Source organism: Vicugna pacos, chromosome 7 (assembly GCF_048564905.1).
Source record: "Vicugna pacos chromosome 7, VicPac4, whole genome shotgun sequence".
NCBI lineage: Eukaryota > Metazoa > Chordata > Mammalia > Artiodactyla > Camelidae > Vicugna > Vicugna pacos.
Window position 1 is genome coordinate 84,581,571 of NC_132993.1, and position 27,704 is coordinate 84,609,274.

At 47.5% G+C, this 27,704-nt stretch overlaps 1 protein-coding gene across 1 annotated transcript; it reads right to left on the minus strand.

The window, feature by feature from the left end:
- Positions 1–4,091: 4,091 nt before the first annotated feature.
- Positions 4,092–27,300, minus strand: LOC140697476 (uncharacterized). Its single transcript, XM_072965306.1, has 3 exons — positions 27,184–27,300; positions 25,992–26,576; positions 4,092–6,864 (listed from the first exon to the last, which is right to left on the minus strand). The coding sequence occupies exons 2-3, from the start codon at positions 26,558–26,560 to the stop codon at positions 6,816–6,818; spliced, it is 618 nt and encodes a 205-aa protein (XP_072821407.1). The 5' UTR covers positions 26,561–26,576; positions 27,184–27,300; the 3' UTR covers positions 4,092–6,815.
- Between the last annotated feature and the right edge of the window lie 404 nt (positions 27,301–27,704).

The window sequence follows — 27,704 nt, forward strand, 5'->3', positions numbered from 1 at the left end:
GTCTCTAAATGCTTGCTTCTAGAGGTAATTTAAAAATTGAGAAAAATGAAATGTTGTTTCAACAGTACTTGGAGGAGAAAAAAAACTCAATTTGAATGCAAACTCCAAAAATGCACCCATTACTGTCTAGCAGACAAGACCAATACCTTAATTTCTAGCATTATAAAGGGGACTTTTAAATGACACAGTGGAATGGGGGTGTGAGCTCCAAGGGACACTCCCCTCACGTCCTGGAGCAGCCAGGTGAGGAGGAAGACAAAATCAAGAGACCTCAAGAATCACGTCTGAACAGACAAAACTTGAACGTGTCCAAGCTACAAAATAGCAAATGCCCTCTTCCCCATAGTGTGAGTGACAGCTGCAGGTCCACCCCAGCTCACCCCTCCCTCCTCCTCCCAAGACTCCGTGAGACACCCAGTCATAGAACTGCCAGCCCCCTCAGAGCCTCCAGCCTAGAGCAGAGCCATTTCTTCAACCTCTCCCCCAGTTCACTTAGCACCAGCCAAATCCAATGATGGGTTCTTCCTAACAGCCTCTTAGGAGAAGCCCCAAGGGTTCCCCATGGTGTGTCTCCTTCTTAATGAGTAATAACTTGTGCCCTAGTGATGCTTGGCTGGAAGACATTAAGTCAGGATGTTGCCGAGTCCAAACTCATTCTGCTAGCCGCATGACAGGCCAATAAATTGGGAGACAACGTGTTGGGGCAAACAAAAGTGACTTTATTTGGAAAGCCAGTAGACCAAGGGGATGGCAGACTAATGTCTTGGGGAACCATCCTGCTCCAGTCCGAATACAGGCTCCTTTTATACAAAAAAAAAAAAAAAAAAAAAGGGAGGGGGTGTGTGGTTGGTTGTTGCAAACTTCTTGCTGCAGGCATTCTCTGTTCTTGCAGCCATCCTCGTGGGTCAGGCCATGGTGTCCCTGTAAACCGCCAACAAAACAAAGGTTATTATTCTCTAGTTTGCAACTTCCCATCTCTACATGAGGGCAGAAGTGCTGACGTCCTTAAAGGTCAGAGCCTGGAGAACAGGCTCTCTTGTCTGTTTCAGGCTAAAGGTGCTGCACTGGCAAGACTGAGCTTGGAAAACAGGGCACAGTGGTTAAAGGAACAGATCCAGTACAGGGCCTGACCTGTTCTCTATTACAAGGACAAGTCGCCCAGGTGCGCGCAGCTGGGGTGCCGGGGGTGGAACGGTGAGCAAGAGAAACCACGGCCCTTGTTCCCACGGATCCTGCAGCCCAGTGGATGGAGACCACAGCACATAGACCTGCCAGGAAAGACAAAATTTTTCCTGATGGTTGGTCCAAGCAAGGACTCCCCAGTGAACTGAGGAATGTCTGGCTTTTCCTTAGTTCATCCATCTCTGTGGTAGCTACAAGCAGCCCCCAGAAGACCTCAAGAATGAGAGGCCTGAGATCTACAAGTTGCTGCTAGAAACATTTCAGCCTCTCCAGAAAACAGAGTGCAGCTGCCACATATGTTTAGAAGGGCCCTGGGCGCAGGCTGGCTGCGCGCTGGCCGGTGGGCCCTTTGCTCCGTGTCCCTGCCCCGGGCGCTGCCATAGCAACGGTCTGGACCCCCAGACCTTAGGCCGCGACCACCTGGGACCCAGTCTTCTCTCGCTCCAGAGGGTGGGGCGGCGGCGGCCTGGGAGGCAGCCTGGGTAGGTAGATGGGACCGACCCCTCCTCCGATGCCAGCAGAGGCAGCGGATTTGATTCCAAGCATGCCCTGTCACAAGCATGTCTATTACCCGCTCGCCAGGGGCCTGGGAGGTCCCGATACCTTGGAAGCCACTGCGGCAGGTGGGGCCACCATGGCCTGTGTCCCGCCCAGCGCGGCTTCAGGCCCCCTGCCCTTCTCCCAGTTCTGACCGTGGCTGGAGAGCATGGACTGGCGGCGGCTGAGCGCCTTCGATGTGGACAAGGCGGTGGGTGCCGTGGACGTGCTCACACTGCAGGAAAACATCATGAACATCACCTTCTGCAAGCTGGAGGGGTGCCCGCACTGCCAGTCGGGGGTGGACCCGGTGCTGCTGAACACCAGCTGCGATCCTAGGGAAAAAAAAAAATTTGAGGCACTTCACATAACAGAAGTCACATTTTTCACTCACATGGGGACGGATGGTAGGTGGATGGCTCTCCACTAAAAATTCTTTTTGCTCCCCTTCCGTAGTGCAAATATTTTGCCGAGGAGCTGCTGCCTGTGACGAGATGTGTAGACTTCTAGGGCTGACCCACAAATGCATCCCTGTTGGTCTTCACTCTGGCCCTGACCCCGTCGCCTCCAGTGCTGATGGAGCTGCCTTCAGTGAAACTTAGAGGACACACATGGAAGATGGCAGAGTCTCCTTCAGGCTGGGTCCCTGCAAGTCTGCCTGACGTTGAGGTCCTATTGCTGGTGGAAACACCCAATCTTGGACATTCTCGGCTGTTCCTCCGGTGTGAGAAGCCCTTAGCGTCTCCCCCACTGAGTGAAACGTGCGTGGGCTCATGTCTTTACCCCATTCATTCTGGTGACTTGGGAGCGTGCGTTCAAATGCATTTGACCAGAGAAAACAGAGGGATATTTGTGCTGATGTAAACTATCACTGCATCTTGGAATATTGGCCTATTGCTCCTCTTTTTATCCCATTCTCTTAAACATGGGGCATGTTCCTAGGGTGTAAAAATATTTTAAGTATTGATATTTGTATATGATCTTGCCCAGTAAGTTGATAGAAGGGAATATTTTATTCCTGGGCAAAGAAACGTATCTCTGTATCCAGTGCAGAATTAAAAATTGAATCGTAAACTACTACCTACAGGGGAGATAGTTTAGCAACTATAAATGTGTGCTTTAATGAATTATTACAGGAACACAAATGTGACCGCCACTCGGACAAGACACGAAGCGTCAGCAGGCTCTCCTGTGTGACTTGTCCTTGTAATAGAGAACAGGTCAGGCCCTGTACTGGATCTGTTCCTTTAACCACTGTGCCCTGTTTTCCAAGCTCAGTCTTGCCAGTGCAGCACCTTTAGCCTGAAACAGACAAGAGAGCCTGTTCTCCAGGCTCTGACCTTTAAGGACGTCAGCACTTCTGCCCTCATGTAGAGATGGGAAGTTGCAAACTAGAGAATAATAACCTTTGTTTTGTTGGCGGTTTACAGGGACACCATGGCCTGACCCACGAGGATGGCTGCAAGAACAGAGAATGCCTGCAGCAAGAAGTTTGCAACAACCAACCACACACCCCCTCCCTTTTTTTTTTTTTTTTTTTTGTATAAAAGGAGCCTGTATTCGGACTGGAGCAGGATGGTTCCCCAAGACATTAGTCTGCCATCCCCTTGGTCTACTGGCTTTCCAAATAAAGTCACTTTTGTTTGCCCCAACACGTTGTCTCCCAATTTATTGGCCTGTCATGCGGCTAGCAGAATGAGTTTGGACTCGGCAACATCCTGACTTAATGTCTTCCAGCCAAGCATCACTAGGGCACAAGTTATTACTCATTAAGAAGGAGACACACCATGGGGAACCCTTGGGGCTTCTCCTAAGAGGCTGTTAGGAAGAACCCATCATTGGATTTGGCTGGTGCTAAGTGAACTGGGGGAGAGGTTGAAGAAATGGCTCTGCTCTAGGCTGGAGGCTCTGAGGGGGCTGGCAGTTCTATGACTGGGTGTCTCACGGAGTCTTGGGAGGAGGAGGGAGGGGTGAGCTGGGGTGGACCTGCAGCTGTCACTCACACTATGGGGAAGAGGGCATTTGCTATTTTGTAGCTTGGACACGTTCAAGTTTTGTCTGTTCAGACGTGATTCTTGAGGTCTCTTGATTTTGTCTTCCTCCTCACCTGGCTGCTCCAGGACGTGAGGGGAGTGTCCCTTGGAGCTCACACCCCCATTCCACTGTGTCATTTAAAAGTCCCCTTTATAATGCTAGAAATTAAGGTATTGGTCTTGTCTGCTAGACAGTAATGGGTGCATTTTTGGAGTTTGCATTCAAATTGAGTTTTTTTTCTCCTCCAAGTACTGTTGAAACAACATTTCATTTTTCTCAATTTTTAAATTACCTCTAGAAGCAAGCATTTAGAGACTGAAAAAAAACAATGAGATGGATTATGACAACTTCTCCAGGATATACGTCTTTATTTGCTTAATAACTCCTTACATGTGATTTTTAAAAGGCCTGCCTACAACTTGGTGTGTGATTATGTTGAGTCTTTAACATTTCTCTGCCCTCGGTTCCATCCTAACGGAATCTCATCTGTGAAGATGTAAAGAGAAATGACATGTAAAGGATGATTCCAATACTCAGCTAATTTTCAGCAGGAAATTTGCTTCAAAACCATATAAAACATATTTTCTTTATTTGAGCATGTTGGACACTAGAATTCATAACCCTCTTGGGGTTGTGTTGTTCTTCTAACTTGGATGGGACGTGCTGTGGGACACTGGGGGATCTCCCCATCTGTGACATGGGGGTGACAAGGGGCTCCCAGAGAACTCGCCGTGAGTGCTTTACAGAGCTCCTCTGACCTGCACTGCAGATGGCACCTATGCCATACTCTTGTGTGTGACAGTTATCATTTTAACTGAGAATATTCCGAGTGGCTTAGCAATTTGCCTGATCTCATTTAGTTTCTGTTAAAGCCAGAAACCAAGCCTCTCCTTTTTTTCAACCCTGAACATTTATAGTCTTACCGCTCTTGCACTGCACTTTTACAGCGTGACAGCTCAAGGCTTTTCTCCTCAAGAAAATCACGTGAAGTTTTCCTTAAGAATCTCATTTGCATGCAGGGAAAGCACTACAATTTTTAAAAAGGTGAGAAAAACAAAGGCATGGATCCCTGTTAGCATGAAGGCTGTGGGTTTCAGTTCAATAATTATGCGGTTTGAGATCATTAACTGAGCAGACCTTCCGGATCCACACGTGGCTGCTTCCCAGCATCTGCATCCTGAGTCCGCACATGAGGGCTGGTAGTCACCGAACACACATCACGGCAGCCCTCCCAGCGCTCCTGTGAGGGGTGCCGCCCATTCTCCTGTTACTGGTCATCAGTGTTGTGGGACAGTCTGAGGAAAGCTGAGCTGGCGAACCATTAGGCACTAATCAAAATAAGAGAAAAATATGCCTGCATTCTAACCATTGCCTTCAGAAAACATTGTCTGCAGACCCTCAGAGCCTCCTCCTGGCACATACGCAAAGTAGTGCATTTTTCTTTCTTCTTATCTGATCTAAAGGTAGATGTTATCATGAATATTATTTAAGTAGGAAGAATGAGACAAAATAACAGGTAACAATAGGTATATGACAACTCTCATGACCTAGACTTATTGCCAAGGGTGAAAGTAACTAATGTTTCTGGATTTAAAGATGAATAACTCTAGAAAGAGCAATGGATCTTCACGCCAAAGAACTAAGACTGAGACCATCCCTGCATCTCCTAGATGAGACTTCGGGCTAAATATTTAACTCCCCAAAGTGCTTATTTCTTATCCACACATGGTGATTTAATATCTGCTGTACCGACTCCCAGGGTGGTCGTGGGGGTCAACTATTATAAACTTTGTGGTCAGGACCTCTGTAAGTTTTCTTTTACTTGTCCCTGGTGCTCAGTGGGCAGTAAACTTTAGCTATAAAAGATAGATACTGCTCAACATGGGCAGTAAACTTTATCTATAAAAGAAAAGGACTAATTTAAGAATTGCTCATATTATCTTCCTAACTCTAAAACTGAGAACATGTCTGGCCGTTTGCCTTTCCCATTCTCAGAGACCTACTTCACATCCTAAGATCACATAAAGCTAGAAAGTTTCCAGGCTCCGGGCACCACCACCTTCTGCATTTTAGGTTTTTTGATTTAGCTGATGACGCTTCACCGGGCAAACACACAGACCCCTCAGTTTAAGAACACCCGCGAAATATTTATGTATTATTTACCAAATGATAACTGGGTGCCTGATAAAAACCAGGCACTAGGTACTAAATGCTAGTATTCCAGACTGACAAGCAGGGAAACAGATTAAACAGCGTGAGATTAAATAGCTCCCGTCCCAGCCTGCAGGGTTTGGATGCCCAAGGAGGGCAGGGTTTGGGGCAGAGAGCATTGCTGAGGCTAATGGTTAAGTTCGTGAACAGAGTTAGCTTGAGGTGACTGATCACAAAGTGCAAGTGGAACGGTCACCAGCAAAGTACAAGCCAAAACCAGACTTGGAGGAAGTGTCAGGGGGCCAAAGCCAGAGGCAGGCAGAATGGCTGCTGTGGGGAACCACAGACGACGGCACAAGCCCACAGGAGCAGGTGTGTGAGGGGAGTGGAGCATCGGCATTCAGGGAGCCTGGGCCCAAGAAAGCTCAGGTGGGGAGAGTCCAGGCTGGGGTCTGTTGGTCTTCTGCACCCAAATCTCCTTTAACTTTAGCCACTTTTCACCAATGAAGGGGGAGGACTAAGGGTCACGGTGAGGAGATGAACGAGCAGTGTCAGAGAATGTCTAAGAGCTGTGCACATCTCCGAAGGATTTCACTAGGGAGGACCCTAATTCTGTGGGAGCTGTGAAGCAAGAAACTGTAAACAGAATTGCAGTGAAATCTCCCAGAACCTGGGGAGGGTTAAAACAGAAAATAGCAATTCACATTCTTTATCTGATGCCAAAATAATTTGAAAGCTCCTACGTTGTTAAATGATGTTGACAGCTGCTGCTTTTCAGAGAAGGCACGCACATGTATATATTGTTAGAAAATATTTTTAGCCCTCACTTCTTTGATTAGCGATAAAACAGTTCTTCAGAAGGCCAAGTGGCTGGTGCTCTGGGGGGTCGTTGAGCAGGAAGCTTAGACTTCTCAGGTTACTTTCCACATGCACAGGATGAAGACGTCCCTCTGCGAATACCTGTGAACAATGATCACACCTTCAGGGGAAAAAATTACAGTTGTATGAAAAAGAATTAAAAAATCCTTTCCCAAGGCTTGACTCTGAAGTACTCATTAAAGATGCACCTGTATTACTATTTTCTATTCTCAAATAAAATCCCCAATCGATTGCTTAGTAAAGCCACTGTACTCACTGGAACTAGGTTTGCATATATATATAGTGGGGGGCAGACACAGACATTATTTTACTCTCACATTTAAGAATTTCAGCCTTTCCTTCTATTTTATAATCTGGTTTTTAAAAACATGACACCTTTGAAGATTACAGGCCAATTATTTTATACTTATTGCCCTTAAAGGAAAAAAATAGCAACTTTGTGACGCAGAAGTTTAGCAAACATGACATTCAATAAGCAAAGTTAATGTGATCCACAGTGGACACACTGAAATCATGTGCCATCCCGTAGGGTGCACTGAGGGGCACATAAGCTTTGCTCCTGTGATATACTTGTCACAGAGCCATGATCTGAATCAGATTAGAAAGAAACACCAGCCAAATCCACTGAGGGAAATGACCCACAGAAGATGTATGGGTGGCCAACAGGTACAGGAAAAGATGCTCACCATCATAATCATCAGGGGGACGCAAATCAAAAGCACAAGGAGACATCCATCCCCTCACACCTGTTAGGATGTTTATTATAAAACAAAAAGTCCCCAAAGGTAAATGCTGGTAACGATATAGAATTGGAATCCTTGTGCGCTGTTGGTGGGAATGTGAATGGTGCAGCCTCTGTGGAAAACAGCGTGGAAGTTGCTCAAAAAATTAAAAATAGGTATACTTTATGATCCAAGGGATCATACTGCTGAGTTAATAGTCAAAGGCTCTGAAGCCAGGATCTCTCAGAGACATCTACACTCCCGTGTTCACTGCAGAGCCAAGACGTGGACACCACCTGTGTCCACTGATGGATGAATGGGTAAGGAAAGGAGATGTGAGACCCAGACAGGCACAGGTACCTCTCACACACAACAGAATTATCATTCAGCCATGATGGAGACAGCAGTCTTGCCACTGGTGACCACACGGATGACCCTGACTGAGGGTATCATGCTAAGTGAAATGGACAGACGGAAGAAGACAGATGCTGAATTAGATCACTCATGTGTGGAATCTAAAAAAAGTTAAACTCATACAGACAGCGAGTGGAATAATGGCTGCCAGGGGCTGGAGTGGTGTATTAAACTACACGGTGTTATGTTTCAGTTATATCTCAATAAAGCTGGAAATAAGAAGAAGAAATAACAAACTGACATCTTTCCTCATGTGAGTCAGCAAGCGATTCTAGTTTCCATTTGTATCTGCATTCAAGCATTTATTTGCTCAGTTGGTGCTGAGGCTGAGGACTGTATTTTAGTGATTAATAAACCCAATCAATGCTCTAAACATTTTTACTGCAGAGAAAAGTTAGCATTAAAAAATCACAGGAATGTTTGACTTCATTTTTCCGTTATAAAATCTTTAAAGATGGAAGAAAAAAATTTAACTGATAGAAATCCCAAATTGAGAAAATGTATTTAGAAATCATGGTCTTTTCCCTAGAAGCATTCCTATTTTTGTTTAGAATACCAATCAGGGTTAATACCAAGGAAAACAAAAGATTTAACCTCCTACTTTATGCAAATCTCAGATAAGTGATACTCACAGAAACACCCACAGAAAAATTATAAATATATTTACTATTTCAGCAAGGCAGCATATAAACCACATGGTAGACTCTACTGTTTTTCTTTCACTCAAATAATTGATTTGGGACGTAAAACATCTTTATCATAAAAAAAAATAACAGGACTGCCACTTTCAAATGCATATCAAATATTTTCTCCTACAAAAACTTACACGCTGATTCGTACTGTGTCTGATGCACTGGCTGCACTGACGCAACAGCAAGGGAACCTCAGGGACCAAACAGGGAGTGAAACCAAGAACTCAAACAGGAAATGACCCCAAAGTCAGCTTCCCCGGGAAAGTTTTGAGGGTCTTGACTGCACAGGGTGTGTGGGGGGTGAGACTAAGCCGAAAAGAAGACTCTCTGGGGGAAGATGAGGCTCTGAGGGCGTCCTCTCACGCAGGCTGTGAGTGAGAACTGAGGAGAGAACAAAGAAGTAGCTCTTCTCAAACTTAGGGCTGAATGAGAAGGGGAGTCTCTCCTGAGGATTCATAACCAAGGAAGCTGGTCGCTGAGATGATTCTCAGTCTGAATTAATGCTAACCTGCGATCTAAATTCCTTAGGGAGAGAATTTCACTTACGGTGGCTCAGGTTGGTGGTACCCCAGAGTTCTAAATCCTCTTTTGATGAGTGACGTCGAGCTTGGCCTCAAAGAATTTCTACACAAAGTTTTCCAAGGAAAATGGTCGGCTTGTAGTTTTAAAAATTCACATTATCTAAAAGGAAAGAAGGCACCATGAGAGAGAATCAGGAAGGAAAAAAGCCCAATATTATGTTTAAAGAAATGAAAGCTTAAAAGTATCCCCGAGGAATAAGAGACTATAAGAAAACCCAAAGCAGAACTTCCAGAAATTAACTAAAAAAATAGTAGAAATGAAAAACTCAGATGTAGCAAATAGCAGATTAAACACAGATGAAGACAGACTAGACCACTAAGAAGATGGACCTGAAGGAATTACCCAACACACGGCCCAGAAGCTCAAAGGGAAGAAGAAACAGGAAGGAAGGGTTAGAGGTAATTTGGGGTAGACCTTCTCACCTAACACCACTCAGAACCCAGCTGTAGGTAGAGAGCACATGGAGAATACGGGCGAGGCAATATTTGAAAAAAATCATGTCCGAGAATTTACCAGAGTTGTTGAAAGAACACTTCTCAGCCAGGAAGCCCACCCCTTAACCCTCACCACCTGGCAAAAACAAAGCAGTACAAAAAGGGTAGGAAAAATAAAAATAAACCCAGATATTTAATACGGCAGAGTGAAACTGAGGAACACTAAAGAAAGATCTTGAAAGCAGCTACAAAGGAAAGATTTTATTACCTTCATTTGGGTGAAAATGAATCTGACTGCTGACATCCCATTAGCAACAGTGAAGGCCAAAAACCAGAATAATAAAACTTTTAACGGGCTGACTGAAAGTAACGGTGAACTGAAAATTGTATTCCCTAGCACAGGGGTTGTCAGACAGCCTGGAGGCCACCACCTGTCTTTGTAAATAGTTTTATTAGCGCACAGCCACACCCAGTCCTTTACAATTTCCCCACAGGCTGCCTTCATGGCTGCAACAGAGACCAGATTACTGGACACCCACAGCCCAAAACAGTATCTGCCCTTTATGGAAAATGTTTGCAACCCTTGCCTAGGAAAAGGACAAAATAAAGATATTTTTCAAAAAAGAAAAGAAAAGAAAAGAGTCAGAAAATTAACCGAAAGAGATCCTTACTCAAGGAAACTGAAAATACATGCTTAAAGTAGAAGAAAAATGACTGCAGATATAAGGTCTGAGACCTGAGAAATAAAGGTGAGCAAAGGCATGTGTGACATTTGCGTAAACCCAGAAAATACACGGTCTACATAAAGCAACAATAATAACCCTGCCTGTCTTTGGGGGCAGGGCGACAGAGGATCAGCCTTTACTCGGGAGGATGACAGAAATACTAATTCACTTTCGATTTTTAATACACATGTTAAAGTAGCCAGGAGACAAGTAAAAGACAGAATTCTCCCGAAAACAGAAAAAGAGGGCTCCACTCCAACCCTTGTTCTGAGGTTAGCACGACCCTGATGCTTCTGGCGGGCAGCCTCCGACGCTGTTCCCAGGTGTTCCCGGGGTCCCTGCAGCCAGGGGTTCCTGCCCCGACATAACCCCTTCTCCTCACATGTGGGCCAACCTAGTGACTCTAAGAGACAGAACACAGCAAGAGGGATGGGTGCCACTTCTAGATTAGGTCGCACAAGACTGTGACCTGTGTCCTGCTCGCACCCTCCCTCGCCCTCCCCGTGCTTCCTCTCACGGGGCCAGTTGCCACATGAGATGGTGGAGGACGGAGGGCACCCTCATCCACGGGCCCAGGGGAGCCGAGGCTTCCCCAGGACAGCCTTGCAGCACCTGCAGCCTGATGAGAGATTCTGGGCTGGAAGCCCCCAGAGAAACTGAGACAATCTATGTGTATTGTATTAATTGTTGTAAGTTACATGGACAACGGACGTAGTGCCATAATCAGACACAGAGTGCGTAAGACAGGAACATTATGATGCTTGCACTCACGATCTCCATCTCCCCAAGATCCCAAACACAAAGCAAAAAGAGATCAAACTTATCCTGACCAAGCTGAGTGTCCCCAAAGAAGGCAAGATTGTTTGATACAAGAAAAGCAATCCAATTCACTCCATTAACCCACTGAAGGAGAAGGCATCTGTAAGAATATTTTTTAAACGTAGGAAGAGCATTTGACAAAAGTCAATATCCATCCATAAGTAAAAAAAGAAGAGAACTTCTTACTTTGATAAAAGTGTCTACCAAACCCCCCTGGTAAGCATGTGGAGGGCTGCAAGGGGGACAGAGGCACCCACTGACATTCTCTGAGGATGCAGGAGAATTAGCATCTGCCTCAATTAGGGCCCACACTCCACTCTGGGCTGGGATGGGTTTTTTTCTCTAAATCACAATGACAGCCATCACTCACTCTACTAAATGCTGTTCCCAGCAGCCCTGGATTGTGCTGTTTCACCGAGGCCTCTGCCTGGAGGTGGCCGTCCCCATCTGCCCAAAGGGCCCAGGACTCCCTAGGTCTGCATGGGGCACAGACCAACAGTGAGGCTGGACCCTAACTTCCATATTTCATTTCAGGCAGGCAAGATTTTTTTCCTATTGTTTTATAAAAGATTAAAATAGCGGGAAGACACTGGTTAGAGAGACTAGTCATGAGGAATTACAAATAATTCAAATCTTCTTCCCTGGAATCTCACATTTAGGTGCAAAAATTGAGCACCAAAGTATGCCCATCCACTGCTCCCACCTGTCACGAGATGGGGCTGCTCATCAGGAGGGGAGCAGACCCCACGCCAGGGCCCCGAAGGAGGACAGGGTGACTGCATTGTAGAAAATGACAGGGTACGTGAAACACACAGGACTGTCTTTAAAACATCCACACAGTCGTCTGTTTTTCAATTAAATTGGCCACGGAGTTTAGTCAAGCAATTTTTTTTGCCTTTATTTTTGTTAAATACGATTCCAGAAAGTATAGTGCAAACACTCAGTAGAAAAGTTGCAATTAAGAAACGTACATTCACATTTAACATTTCAGTCCATTCACTTTGTTTCTAAATAAAAATAGGACAAATTATTCAATGACTTGTCTCAATTTAACAATCTTGGAAAAGACTGGAAGGTGCTCTACGGTGTCCAGTGGACGTAAAAATAGACCCGTATTGATTATACAAATCTATCATGAGAAGTTACCCAGTGATATTGAGTTGTTGTCCTTCTGACACAGACATCTCGTTTCCACGTCTACAGAAGCGTTCTCAGTGAGCTCTACTGGTGGGAGGATGTGTCACCCGGGCCACTCTGTGCCCAGGAAGGGACACGGAAGGGCTGAAGGGTTCCCACAACCCTTCTCAGTGAGTAAAGAGAACCCAAGAGTGGGCTTTGGGTTTACCTTAAATCAGAGTGGAATCTGCTGCTCAGAGGTGGCCATGATCACCTTACATCATCTCCGCGTGTGCAGGGTGGTGTGCGGTCAGTGTGCACGAGAGACGGGGAGGGTGCCGGGGCCAAGTGGGGGCGCTGCAGGAGGGGTGCGGGAGCCACTGAGGCGCGGGGGGCCAGGACCCGCCGGGGCGGGACGCTCTGCGGCCAGCCGGCGGACGACCTGTGGTGACCGGGGCCTGTCCCTTTGCGCATGCTGCGTGTCTTGGAATCCAAAGTAAGTGACACACAATTAGGAACTTCACGGCATGCGATGCCGAGTGCAAAGGGCTTGTGCAGCCACGGTTTCGCCAGGGCCAAAGACAGAACTGCGGGCCTCTCTGGGACTGATGCCTCGGCGGGGAGAGCCGGCGCTCCAGGCCGGCAGGAGAGGCCGCGGTATATTCGTCAGGAGTCCCAGGACGTGGGGGTGGTCCCCTGAGACGTGTGCTTCGTGCCCGGGCCTCAGGGGGCGTGGGAGTTGCTGGTGGGAGGCAAGAAACAAGTTCTGGCTGCTGGTGGGCCCACTGCCCAATGCACGTGCCCCGGGGAGTGAGAGCCCGCGGACGGGACGCTGCGTGGCTGTGCCTGCAGGCGGCCCTGCGCATGTTTACAAAGCCCGAGCGGTGGACAGATCTCTTGGGGGTTGGTCTGGGACTTCCTCGCTGGTTAAACTCCAATTCTTAGTCAACGACTGCCAGCTGTTTTGGAATCCAACCCATCCAAAGTCTGATCTGCCTGGAACCACAGAAGTCAGTGCCTCGGGGAGCCCAGGACACCCGTGCTCCAGCGGCTGCCAGCTGCTCACCATCCATCACGATCCCCATCTCGCCTCCCGCACATTTTCAGTGAAATCTGCTCTTGTATGTCCTCTCATCCCCAGGAATGAACAGTGACCACCTACATCGCTGCACAGCATGACGGGGACACGGGAGGGCTCTGATCAGGCATTGGGGGCTGGGTTGGCTCCACATAAGTGGAGAAGCGTGTGGAGTACGAGGGCATCTGGGGGCCTGCGTTCTCCCCCTGGCTGATGTCAAAGAGGCCTTACGGAAAGAGACAGGACAAGTGTCCTCACTGAGGGAAGAGTCTGTGTTTTCTAAGACGCGCTGGCAGGTGGCGCTGCCGGATACAGTTTTAGGATAGAACGTACGCTAAGATAAGGCAGGGAGTTTTCAGGCCAACGCTGTGTGACTTTGCTAGAGATCCGTTGTTAAAGCAGAGGCAGGGCTCAGCTGACAGTCCATGTGCTGTTCCAATCTCACAGCATGAGGCCTAAGTGAGGGTGACTCTGTGCCTGGGCACATGCCTGTCAGTATCTACAAATTTTGAACTCCCAGTCTGTCCCTTCCCACGCCCCTTCCCCTTGGCAACCACAAGTTTGTATTCTATGAGTCTGTTTCTGTTTTGTATTTATGTTCTTTTTTCTTCTTTTTGTAGATTCCACTACTTCAAAAAGATGCCTGTACCCCAATGTTCATAGCAGCACTATTTACAATAGCCAAGACATGGAAACAGCCTAAATGTCCACCAACAGATGACTGGATAAAGAAGACATGGTATATTTATACAATGGAATACTAGTTTTCTGTTGTTCTAAAGCTCTAATTACATCAGCTGGAGCAGCAGAGGCAGGTTGACTGGGACCTCATAGGCCAGAGTGAAGAGCGTGGACTTAAGTCTAGGGAAACTGACAAGCCACTGGAGACTTTTATGCTAAGGAAGTATAATAATCTGACTTCTGTATTTAGAGCATTGACTGCTTTTGGAAAATTGATTTTGGTGGAGGGGAATACCAAGAATGGAAGCAAGACTACCCTTCTGGGAAGCTATTACATCAATCATGCAGGAGATCTGGTGGTGTAGAGTAGATGTGAGCTGTGAAGATAGAAAGAAGTGAATGAATGAATCTGAGATCCAAGTTGCCAGTAGAGCTGACTGGACTGGCTGCCTGTGAATATGACGGGGAGTGATGGGGCAGAGGCATCAGAGATGTCTCCTCGGTGTTCAGACTGAGTGATGTAGGAAAAGGGAAATGTTTTTTAACTGAAGCAGAAAGGAGGGGAAGGCATAAATTAGGAGTTCAGGATTAACAGATACAAACTATTTTACATAAAAGACTTAAACAGCAAGGTCCCCCTGTATAGCACAGGGAACTATATTCAGTATCTTGTAATAACCCATAATAAAAAGAGGGAGATCTATTAATTAAGATGTGCAGACAGGTTTTATTAACTGGGGATGATGTGAATGGAGGATTACTTCTCTTTGGGGTTTGGTAAATTAGAACTGTGAGACATCCAGGTAGTTATATCAAGCAGACAGGCAAGCAACTCTCTTAATCTAACTTAGTCCCAAAGAACATTTAAGGTCTACTTCAGTGCAATACTTCATTTTATTGCTACTAAAAAACAAAAACAAAACAAAAATATTGCCTTTATCATAATCCCTAGTTTCTATCAATTTCCTATTTTAGCACTGATCTAAAATATTTCAGCAGTGATATTTTAAATTTGAGAACAGGACTGGAGACTAAGGAGCTGACTGTAGACTTGACAATTAAGGTTTCAGTGTGCGTTGTTGGACTAGAGTGGGTTCTACTCTCATACTTAGACCTGTAACTAGAACTTCATGACACTGGCCTGAACCAAAGTGACCATTCCCCGGGGACCTCTCTCTAGCAGAAGTTTAAGAATTTATTCTCTAAAAAGAAAGCAAAGTTTTCCCTCTCAGTTGGTAGAACATATTTTTTTAAGCTTCCAGTATGTAACTCATGTGCTTCCAATACAGGAAAACACGTAACGTATTAAAAACTAAGCAAGGTGTTAGCCTTTAAAGAAGCCTAGAATTTAGCTGTAATGGAGATCACTCAATGCTGCAGAGCGTCTACCATAGCCAACACTATGTGGGTGTTACGTAAACGGAGCACAGATGTGGCAGCATTTATCCTCCCACTTGTCCAAGAGTGTTAGTCAGTAAAGGATGAAGCATCTGAGCTGTATCTTGAAGTGAGAATAGGAGTTTCTACGGAAGGAAAAGCAGAGGAATGGTAAGCTGAGTAACAGGAATGAAGTACGAGCAAAAGCAAGTGCAAGTGAAAATAAATTGACTTTTGCTTTATGGAGAGTCATTGTTGGAAAGGCACAAATGCTGCATGAGAGACTGCGGGGAGAGGAGATTGAAACAATAATTAGGCTACCTTGTGAAAGGTATTTGGATTGTGGATAATAAAAATAATATGAGAGTAACACAGTCATACTTGGGTTTTACAAAGAAAACTTTGTTTCTTCATTTACAATGCAATAAAGTCGAGGAAAAGGCAAGATTTCAAAAAGAGTTGAATGAAATGTCTCAAGACAGTAACAGTACACACCATGGACTGAATATTTGTTCTCCATGAAAACAAATTCATACACTGAAATCCTAACACCCAAGGCCTTTGGGAAGTGATTAGACCCTGATGGTGGATTGGTCAAAAATGGGATTAAGTGCCATTATAATGGGACCTCCAGGGCGATCCACACCCCTTCCTTCCCATGAGGAGACAGCCAGAAGGCACTCCGAACCAGAAAGCAGGCTCTTGCAGACACTGAATCTGCTGCCACCTTGATCTTGAACTTCCTAGGCCCTAGAATCGTGAAAAATAAATGTCTGTTATTTATAAGCCACCCAGTCCACGGTATTTTGTCGTAGCAGCCCAAATGGACTAAGGCAGAGAGACTGAAGAGACCAGGACAGAATTGCTAGAAAGTCCACAAAACTAGAATTTCCACAATAATGTGATTTCTTTTTCTGAATGTTTTAGGTGAAGGAGAGAGAAGTGTCTGAGATGATTCTGAGTCTCTCCTCTTGCGCGGCTGAGCGAATAGTGGTGTTTCTTAACCGAAGAAGGAAAGTCAGCTTGATGAGGGGTGAGTGGTATTACAGGGAGAATTCAGTATTTGGAAAACCAGTAAGCAGATAGGAACACAGCAGATAAATACGGAGAAAAACCAAAGCTCACGTCAGATCACGGAAAGTCATCAGCAAATCCCAGAAGGTGGCAATGCTGGACTGAAAGAAGTCACCGTGAATATATCATATTGAGAAGGGACCCACGCATAAGCTCTGGGGAGCCTGGACTTTCTAGGGATGGGCAGAGGAAGCCGGAGCGAACCAAAGAGAAGGGCTTGTCAGAGACACCATGGAGAAAAGACAAGGCCAGCCAGGAGGAGAGGGGGTGAAAACAAGAAAGAGCAAGGAACTGACCACAAAGTAAAGCTCCTGTGAGTAAATTCACTAGATGTATTTTTCTTTTCTCATTTTAATATGTTTTCATTTGAGAATTTCCATTTATCCCTGTGTTCTTTCTTTTGCTCTAATTCCATGTGTATTTTTCAAAATCCTGAAAAAAATCAATCTCCTTTCTATTCTTGTTACGTGTAAAATAAAACTCCAATAGTAATAAAATCAATGAAACCACATGAAAGAAAAAAATAGGACTGAAAATAGAATAGAATAAAAACACCTATAATTTATTTTTTATAGTACTGAGAAAAAATACACGTATCTATCCCAAAGGTTTCAAGTCATAATTTTTACATCCAAATGACACTTTTTAACCTTCTCTGGGGGCTCCACATATAAATCAGACATCAAAATATAGTGATGGTTTATTTGGAGAGCAGTATTATGTGTAGGGTAATTCAGTCATTTCTACGTATTTATTGATCAGGGATGGTTTGCTATAAGAGCAAAAAGACAACCTGAGCCTAGAGGAAAGTCTCCATTTCCTGGGAATCGGTTAATTATAGCACAAGACTAGGTGGTCTATTGCTGAGAGCATTACAGCTAAGGATCTGGAGTTTTCTGGAAAGGAAAAAATATTGCAATAAACTACAAAGAGGAAAACTTTATGTAACATGTAAATTTGAAGATGTTGAATTGTTGTGTTTGTCTGTTGAAATAAACTAAACTAAAGAAATGGAGTAAATGATAGTGTTGGTTAGATTCCTAACTTTTAAATAACTGATTGATGCTGTTCCCAGGACCTGGGTGAGTAATTAGCAATCCTTCTGCAGTGAGAAACAAACAAAAATAATACGACTATGTAATCACGAATTTGTGCAACCTCCCATGGTGCAGATAAATGATTCGTAACATCCCAGAAAAGCAGGACTTAAAGTAAAACATGAGCCCCAACAGGTTGGGGGTATTTACAAATAAGGTAACTACCCACAGTTAAGTTGGTGCTATTTCAACGCTTTACTGAAGAGCATCAGGGCTTCTGGAATGACGCCTTGCCTTTTTTTCCATAGGCACCTGGTTTAATGTCAGATTGCACTTTTAGCTGTAAAATAGGAATGATAATTTTGCTATTTTCGGAAGATTTTTGTAAGAAATAAATCAGAGAGTAATTTGAAGGCTGTCATAAACAGCAAAGCACGTAGGTAGAGTTTTGATGTTTACTTCCTCTGTTCCAGATATTACTTGACTCTCAGTAAATAGAGCTAAGCCTAATCCTCAAAAATATCTCAAAATTTCACTGCATCTCAAAAGATAAGACATATGAAACTGAAACAGACATGGATCCTTTTTCTATTATTTAGGTTTTGTTCATACCACCCCCCTCCCCTTCCTCATAACAGCCACCCCCCCCAACCCCACCCCCGCCGCCACCAGTGATTGCTGCTTTTCTAATCCAAGGGAAAGGTACAGGAGAGTACAGAAAAATTTTATTGATTTTTATATCCATGAGTCCTCAGCTTAATTTCCTGGCCCAATTAAATGCTGTGTATTCATTTGTCCAAACATATTCATTTACATAATTTCCATTAAATGTCAGGCACTATCCAGTCACTACTGGGGATGCAGTAGTGATTGGATAGAAAAAGCTCCAAATCCTAACGGAGTATACATGCTGGTGGGGATGCCAGGGAATCCCAAAGTACAGCATATGCTATATCCTAGTCAGGTACATGCAAGGAAGTGTTTGGAGGTTCACAGACATTTGGTCAGGGATCACCTCTCTGGGGGTGTAGTAACTTGAGCAGAGACCCGAATAAAGTTGAAGGAAGTAGCCACGAGAAGATGTAGGGAAACTGCATCCCAGACAGAAGGACCAGTATATGCAACACGCCTCAGGCATGAAAAGGAGCGTTTAATTTGAGGAAAAGCAAGAAAGTCCGTAAGATCTGAGTAAGATGAGCAGGGGAATGGTAGGAGAGAAGTGAGCGAGGAACGTGGACCACTGTGGACCTTAGTATAGACTTTGAATCTCAGAGACCAAAGGCTAAATGAATAGAGGGAAGAATGAAAGTAATGACTGCTGAGAAGAAAAAGCAGAATGAGAGAGGTTACCGAACAATAAATGTCCCCAGTATGGGACATACACGCAGGCATGGGCTTGAATTCTTAACCTGTGTAAGTGCTTAAGGACCGACAGACCACATAGTAATCGTGTGCACAGTCTCTTGCCCGGTCTCATGGTAGATTCGCCGACACACAGTTTCAGTCTGGGTCTTTGTGGAACAGAGTGTTTGGAGTGAGGACGTGCTAACTTTCCCATTGGAACCCTATTTGTCTCGTCTCATGTTGGGATTTGAAGTAATGAGAGAATACAGGGAAGCCTGCAGAGTGGTTAAATTATCTCCCTGCTTACCTTCATCGACATAATCATATCTGGTGTAATTGGTCCTGTTTAATGATCCCATTTAATAATTCCACTTAAAATCTTGAGGATAATTTCCAAATAATATAAAATAAAGAGAAACTACATTACTAAGCACACTGGAGGCCATGCTCACATTATAAAATCAATTGGCTTGATCTCAAATGTAGGAACATGGGATGGAGGAGGCAGCTTTGTAAGTGTATGGCCACAAAGAGAACATATATAACTGTTTGACAGAAGAAAACACATGAGAGGAAGCAAGAACAAAAAGATAACAGTGGATATAAATTTAAATGTAACTCTGACAGTTGTGAAAATGAACAATGAGTTGTAGCAGGAAGAACATGGGTTTTGCCAGATAATATTCTAACATAGTTCAAAGAGCTTTTGAATTTATCAAGGGAAGGCCCTAAGTATAAACTTCTTAAAGAAATAGTTTGTTCTTCTGAATCACAATGGTATCTTCCCAACAGCCTTCCACGTAGTCTCTCCCGTGTTCTACTAATTTACCTATGAAGGCAAACACACACACACACACACACACACACACACACACACACACACGCACACACACACACACACACACACGACAAAGGATACAGAATGCCTGGAAACTGAGCGATAACTATACTAGCCAGTGTCTAGTTAGAAACACAGAAACTACACTAGGGAATTCTAAGTGAATTTAAAATGGGGAACTGACTACAAAGATACTAGAGGGATCAGTGGATAATAACGGAACTCCAAGGAAACCAGAGATAATGCCTTCACGAGTATTCCTATTCTTAAGGGTGGGGACCCAGGGCAGAGGAGTCATTAAGAATCTTAAAGCGCAGAGGAGCCCCACAGAGTAAGTAGTCAGACCTCCCAGGACAGGGTGTGTGTAGTTACCGCTGGCACCTCTGAGGACTCCTCCTGTTTCCATATATAAGAAGGAAAGCAGTTGGTAAAGAAATCTGCAAAATGCAATTTGCAAAGCCCCAAAACTACTATCCTAGAGAAAAGTCTAGAAAACTGACTTTGGATCTGAGAAGGACCAGACAAAAAATTGGAAGACAATCTACTGGCATAATCTAAGAGAAATTTTAATGGAATAAAACTGTTAGAAACTATAGGTCTTAATTTATGAGTAAGAACAATAAAATAGATGTCCTGCCTGACTGTCCCAGTATGCCTAGTTACAAGACATTTATAGACAGACAAGGCTATCTTTATATATTTTATAACTTCAAATCTCACCAAAATATTCTTACATTTAACCACATCCATCTAGGTGCAGAAACTACCAGGAATCAGAGGGACAGGAAAAAAGACTGTGGTTTGCTGTTAAGAACTGTGTCCTGGAAAACACAGACACGCATGTCTGTTAGAAAAGCAGACAAGAATAGCCCCAATAGCGATTCGAGTTCAGGGTTGTGATCTTCTTGTGTGTGTTCCAAGACACAAAACCATAGGGTCTGGAAGAAGACAGGTCCTACTCAATATACCAGAACTACACTTAGGTGAGTGCTTGGCTTCCCAGAAACCTGGACTGGGAGCACTGAATGTTAATTCCCCCTCTTGTCTGTATGGCAATAGGCCCAGGCATCACTCAGTGGAAACTCAGAGTAGGTTAAAATACCATCCCAAGGGCAGGCTTGGGCTAAGGTCAAGCCATGATGGATCTTCGTGTCTAATTTATGGACAAGTAGTAAATCAAACACCATGTTTGTTAAAAAGCAACCTGGTTTATTAAAAGGTAACCTGGTCATGATGACTCACAGAGGGAAAATTTTCCATGACAGAGGAATAAAAATATCAATAAACATTTGGGATGAAACAGGTATAAAGAGAGAAAGGCTGGAGATGAAGTTACACTATGATGCCATTAAAATGGAGATGGGCCATTTTAAGAGGCATGTATGTGGATAATTTGAGCAGCATACTAAGATTCAGCTTACATGGTGTGTAATAGGACGACGATTGGAAAAGAAAGAACATGAATGGAGAAGGCAAGAATCACAGGTATTTTTCAGGAATAAGCAAAAATAATTGAAAGGAAAGAAATGTTTAAATAACACTTTTCTTTCAGAAGGAAATGGAAGGCCCCTGGGATCTACATAACCCAATTTAAAATTTTACTTACAGCTAAAGAAATCTTAGAACCTTTTGGCCTACTCTTTTGTATTTTATGAACTTTCTTATGGAATAGTCCCTTATCACATGTGACTATTTAAATTTTAATTAACTATAATTAAATAAAGCTAAAAGGTCACTTCTTCAGTCTGGGAAGCCACATTTCAAGTGCTCAGCAACCACCTGCGGCTAGTGAGCACTGAACTTTACAGCATAGATGTGGAGCAGTGCCAAAAGTTCTCTCTGCCAGTGTTGTCCCAGAAAATCACTGTTAGAAAATAAGTGCTGGTCTTGAAGATTGATGCAAAAGGAGTGCTATCTTAGTAATACACAAAGAGGAAACTAACTCATACAACATTCAATCAAACTGTGCAGCTTAAACGGATGATATCAGACCCAGAAGAATTCGGAACAATTTAAAACTATGATTTAGAAGAAACTTCCATTAAATTAGAAAACACTCCTACAATAACATGTAAAATTTAAATACTTGGGATCCTCCCAACTTGTGAAAGTAAACATGGGCTCATATGTATATTTGTAGTAGTTTTAATGTGTATTGTCAACGCTAGTCATCTCTTAGTGGTAAGATAATCCAGTATTTCTCTTCTCAGACTTTCTCATTTGTCCCGATATACAAGTTATTTATAGTCAGACAGGTTATTTTACAGTTAGAAATACACCCTCAATTAAAACAAGATGAGCCTACATATGTACGTAATGCAAATAAAGTGAACAGAAATTCTGAATTTATTTACAATAGTGTTTTGAAAGACAGAGACTGCTGTCCACGGAACAGTGGTGCTGAAGGGGCCTGTGGATGGTCTCCAACTGCGCACCTGCTGCTGCTCTGCAGGAGGCTTTCAGCTCACGCACCACAGTGGCTTCAGGGCTCTTTTCTCAATATCTGCATTGGAATTGTTCTTTTGGGGGGGGATAATTAAGTTCATTTATTTATTTTTACTGGAAGTAGTGGAGATAGAGCCCAGGGCCTTGCACATGCTAGGAATGCACTCTACCACTGAGCTATACCCTCTCTGCATTGGAGTTCTGAGAATAATATTCCCTTGTTTTTGAGTGGGTTTGAGTGGGTTTGGGAGTGGGTTGTGGGAGTGCCGATCGCTTCGTCACTGCCTGACGTCTGGGGCGTCCTAACCTTAGGCTGGCTGTGGCCCCTCAGCTTTAAACAGCAACCTCATGCTTTGAATCTTCCTGACCACCCCGCCTGCCTCGTCCACTTCTAAGGGGCCACGTGGTCACACTGAGCTACCCAGACGGCCCAGGATCCCCTCCCGACCTTGTGGCCTGAGCTAACGCTGCTCCCAAAGATCCTGCAGCTCCTGCCGCTTCAGTAGCTCCTGCTGCTCCTGACGGTCCCGCAGCTCCTGCTGCTCCTGAAGATCCCGCAGCTCCCGCTGCTTCCGAACGTCCTGAAGATGCTGCACCTGCAGCTGGACCGCTGGACCACGGAGTGCCAGTTCAGGCGTCACCAGCCCCTGGGGCTGAGCCCCCTCTGCGCCCACCCGCACCTTCTTCTTCAAAATCCCACCAAGAATCCCCTCCCGCACCTGACCTTGACTTCCCTTCCCCTGAAGTTATTTGTGTTTGGTTTTTCTTCACTTCCCTCTAATTGTTTCATATCGGTTATGGCATCCTTTCTTTTGCCTTTTTAAGTTTCCTTTAATAAAATATAGACTTGGTCCCTCTGAAATTGTGCAATTCAGGAGCACTAGGTGCCTTCACGATGCCGTGCGACCAACACTACCATGCAGGCTGACACCACTCCTTTCTTCAAAGTAAAACACTGGATCCAGAACACGCACTCCCCCCTCCCCCACCCCACCCCAGCCCCTGACAGCCCCGAGTCCTCTTCCCCTCTGGGTGTCTTTACCTCTCCTGGGTGTTCCCTGTCAATGAAGCCACAGGAAAGCTGGCTTTGCGTGCCTGCCCACGTGGCTTAAGCGGGGGCTGGTGATGTTTTCTTTTGTTTTCACTTGAAATCGCATTTTGATTATTGGAAAGGGAAATCCAGGTGGGCTAAAGATGTCATGTGCAAAATGAAGCCCTTTCGGTAACTCTCTGCATAACCTCGGGGGAGGCGCTGCTCTTCCCCCTGGGACACCACAGCCACAAGACAGAAGGGAGATGCTTAGCTCTTCCTGGGGCAAAAACAAAACCACGCAAATCAAGAAACCAGCAAAAGCCCAGAAATATACCCGGAAAGACACTCCACGACCCGCAAGAAGCGTTCCTCAGAACCAAATGTTGGAGAAACGCTACACATCCCCAGGATCCTAGAACCTCTCGAAACCCAGTGCTCTAAACAAACACAACACACACAGGCAGTTCCAACGAGAGGCACAGCAGGTGGCCAGTGTGTGTTACATGTGCTCGACCTCTCGGGGGAGGACACAGGCAGACGGACACACTGTGGAGACAGCACTGGTCACCATGATGCTGGCAGGTCTTTAGCCTGGTGACAGCCAACACTGGTGACAATGTGAGGAGGCAGAGGCCCCAGCAGATCCCCCGGAGGGACGAGAGAACAGACACGCCTCTCCAGGGAAACAGTGTGCAGGACGCATCAAAGGGCCACAGGCGCGGCAGCCCTTCCCCGGCAGTGCCGATCCTTAGACCTGACCCCACCAAAGTGCTCGCACAACTTGCAAAGAAGGTTTTACTTCAGCAACATGAAAACAATCAGTATGTCATCAAGGCATTTTCAGAAGTGACCTGCCCCGGGCCCTAACATTACAAACCCAGAAATACACAGGTACGCATGTAAATGTACACGCACATGCATCCAGGAAAAGGGACAGAGAGACTGACACGCAGACAGGCAGAGGGAGAGAGAAACAGAGAGAGAGAGAGACAAGACAGGCGCTGAGAGACACAGGGGGGGAGAAGGAACACCGGAGCTGGGAACGAGCAGAAGTCACGCCCATTTTCAAAGCAAAGATACTGAGGATGAAAAGCTTATTTCATTTATTCCAGAAAGAACGCTACTCATTGGCTATCTTTATTTCAGAAAACTAATTCTCTCCTGGTCATTTATTACGATGATATATTGAATGGAATATAGACATGTTCCGTTCAACATATACATATTTATATGCAACAAAATATATATTATACATAAATATATATATTTACACACTCAATTTTATATTTTATAAAAGCAACCTGAAAGAATTTGAAGGGCAGTGTATACAGTTGTACAAAAAGCCACCTTTCAGAACACATTAGGCGATGTCTTTCCTATTTCTCTGTAACTCCTATGCTACCCAAACGAGCCACTAAGCAGCCTAAAGATCTGTAATGAAGGGTGCCTCTCTTTGCTACTTTTATGCTTTTCATGTCCACAGCATAAGCAGTGATGGGAAGAAACTGATTGTTTTGGCCTTGGACCTAAATGTCACTATGCATTTGGTTGGCTTGGACTTTCCAAAGAATAAAATCATCCCTTTGTCACGTCAAAGAAACTACCAGAAAACAAAATTGTCAAAGGAGAGTTATAATTTCCTATAATGGAAAAAGAACCTACATTGTGAGACTGGAAGTTTTTCCAAATTATAAAGGAGTCAGATCAGTTGGGGGGCTGCGGGAGGCAAGGGCACCAGCCCGCTCTGGCCACGCAGGGCGCGGGCGACTCCGAGAGTCCAGGCGCGGGGCGGGCTTGGCGGCGGCCCAAGGTCCACGGAGGCTTCCGCGCCCGTCACCAGAGCGCCCAAGCAGAGGGGGCACAGCTTTGGGGCCAGGGGAGGGATAGGGAGCGACAAGGGCTCCGGGGTGCTCAGGGTGGGGAGCGACCAGGGCTCCAGGGTGCTCAGGGTGGGGAGCGACTAGGGCTCCGGGGTGTCCAGGGTGAGGAGCGACAAGGGCTCCTGGGTGCCCAGGGTGGGGAGCGACAAGGGCTCTGGGGTGTCCAGGGTGGGGAGCGAAAACGGAATCCGGGTGCCCAGGTTGAGGAGCCATAAGGGCTCAGGTGTGCCCATGGTGGGGAGCCACAAGGGCTCCTGGGTACCCAGGTGGGTAGCGACAAGGGCTCCGGGGTGCCCAGGTGGGAAGCGACAAGGGCTCAGGGGTGCCCAGGGTGGGGAGTGACAAGGGCTCCTGGGTACCCAGGTGGGTAGCGACAAGGGCTCCGGGGTGCCCAGGTGGGGAGCGAAAAGGGCTCAGGTGTGCCCATGGTGGGGAGCCACAAGGGCTCCGGGGTGCCCAGGTGGGAAGTGACAAGGGCTCAGGTATCCCCAAGGTGGGGAGTGACAAGGGCTCCTGGGTACCCAGGTGGGTAGCGACAAGGGCTCCGGGGTGCCCAGGTGGGGAGCGAAAAGGGTTCAGGGGTGCCCAGGGTGGGGAGTGACAAGGGCTCCTGGGTACCCAGTTGGGGAGCGACAAGGGCTCCGGGGTGCTCAGGGTGCTGAGCGACAAGGGCTCCGTGGTGTCCAGGGTGAGGAGAGACAAGGACTCCAGGGTGCTCAGGGTGGGGAGCGACCAGGGCTCCGAGGTGCTCAACTGCGCCCACAGCCATGGCCCCAGGCCCCCAGAGTGCCGACGCCCGCACTCCCCGCCCCGCGGAGGCCCGTGGGGCCTCCCTCCCCCCGCGGGGGCCCCGGGAGGCAGCCGCCGCATCCCCCTCCTTCCAGCACCCCGCGCCCCGCCGCCGCCGCCGTACTCACCTCAGGGGCGCAACCGGCACAGCCGGCCGTCGGCCTCGTTCCCGCCGAAGCGTCTCGCTGCGGTACTCCCTGCGTGGGCGGGCTGTTCCCCGGCGGTCGCACGGGGTTCCGGGGTGGGGGGGGCGGGGAGCAACGAACCGAAGCGCCGCCTGCTGGCATTTTCCACAGGCCGGCGCCACCGCAGCCGCCTTGGGTCCGCACAGCCCCCTGCCGGCCGCAGCTCTTGCTGTCTCGCCGAGCCGACAAGCCTCCGAGGACAGGGGACGCAGCCGCGGCGCGAGACGAAGGCCGGCCGGGGGTGTGCGCAGACTCTTTCCTGTGGGGACTCCGCGCATGCGCACCAGCGGGGCGGGACGAGCAGCCGCTGCGTGGGGGCGGGACCCGTGACCGCCGCGTGGGGGCCGGCCCCGCCCAGGGGCGCTGGTCCAGCTCAGCCAATCGCGATCGCCGGGTACCTCTCGGCGCGGGAGGTTTGAATGGTTCGTGGACCGCCGGAGGCAGCGGCAGGTTGGCCACGCTGCTGCCGTTTTGGTTGCTTTCCGAGATCGGGATGGGAACTCGCCCCTCATCCTTTCGCCGGAGCCCCTGGGAAAGTAAAACAATAGTGACTTCAGGTAACGGTTACCTCGCGCCCCTGGGGGGGGAGTCTCAGTGGCCCCGCCCCCCACCACCCCCCGCCACCTGACAGCACCGCGCCCGCCTCCCAGGAGAAGGCTGCCTGCGACACGTGCACCCCATGAACATGGGGAAGCAAGACCGGCGGGGTCCAGGCCGCGCGGGACTAGGGTACACATCCAGGGGCTCGCACCGGGCAGCCCCCATCCCCCGCGGCCGCAGCCGCCGCGGCCCCGAGACCGCACCGCACCCGCCCCCTGGGAGCAGGCCACGGTCTGAGAGCCGGTCGCAGGTGCTCCGGGGCCATCAGGCGCCCTCCCACCTCCCGGAGCTGCACCTGCTTCTCCAAACCCCGGCATAAGTGGCAGCGGAGACGCGGCGTTCAGGGGCTACTAATGTGGGGAGGCGGGGTACACTACGAACGAGGGCTGTGAGCCCGGACCCGCCTCAGGGCCCTAACGGGAAGCGCGGCCGGGACCTCACCCACACACCCCTCCCTGTGCGCCTCCCCAACGGCACAGCCCAGGCCTCACCCGGCGACTCCCCGACATGCGCGACCCCACCAGCGCCCCCTTACCTGCCTGGCGGCGGCAGCGGAGACAACGACCCGCGGCGGCCTAGACCCCAGGCCGCGTTCCTCCTCCGGGAGCTGGTCCGGGAACACCCGGCTCTCGCCCAGCTTCTACACGCTCTGGGCGGTTTCCGGGGTCTGCGCGTCTGCGCGTCTGCGCGTGCGCGCCCCTCCTCCTCCCGCCCGCAAGGCGGACGCTGGGGCGGGGTCTCTTGCTGTATCGCCCTTGGACAGTGGGGCAGGGCCGGACCGGGCTGGGGGGGCGGGGCCGGGCAGGGGCCCGCCCCCCCCCCCCGGCCCGCCCTACCTGCCCTGCCCGCCCTGCCCGCCCTGCCCGCCCTGCCTGCCCTGCCCACCCTGCCAGGTCTCCATCCCCAATGCCCCCACCCCACCACGCCACCACCCCACCAGCAATCGGGTCCACACTCAACCAGGACTACCACTGGCCCGGGCCGGGGATACATCGCTCGGCCCCACTTCCCTCGGCCCCATTCCCCTCGGCCCCACTTCTCCTGCTCTCCTCCCTC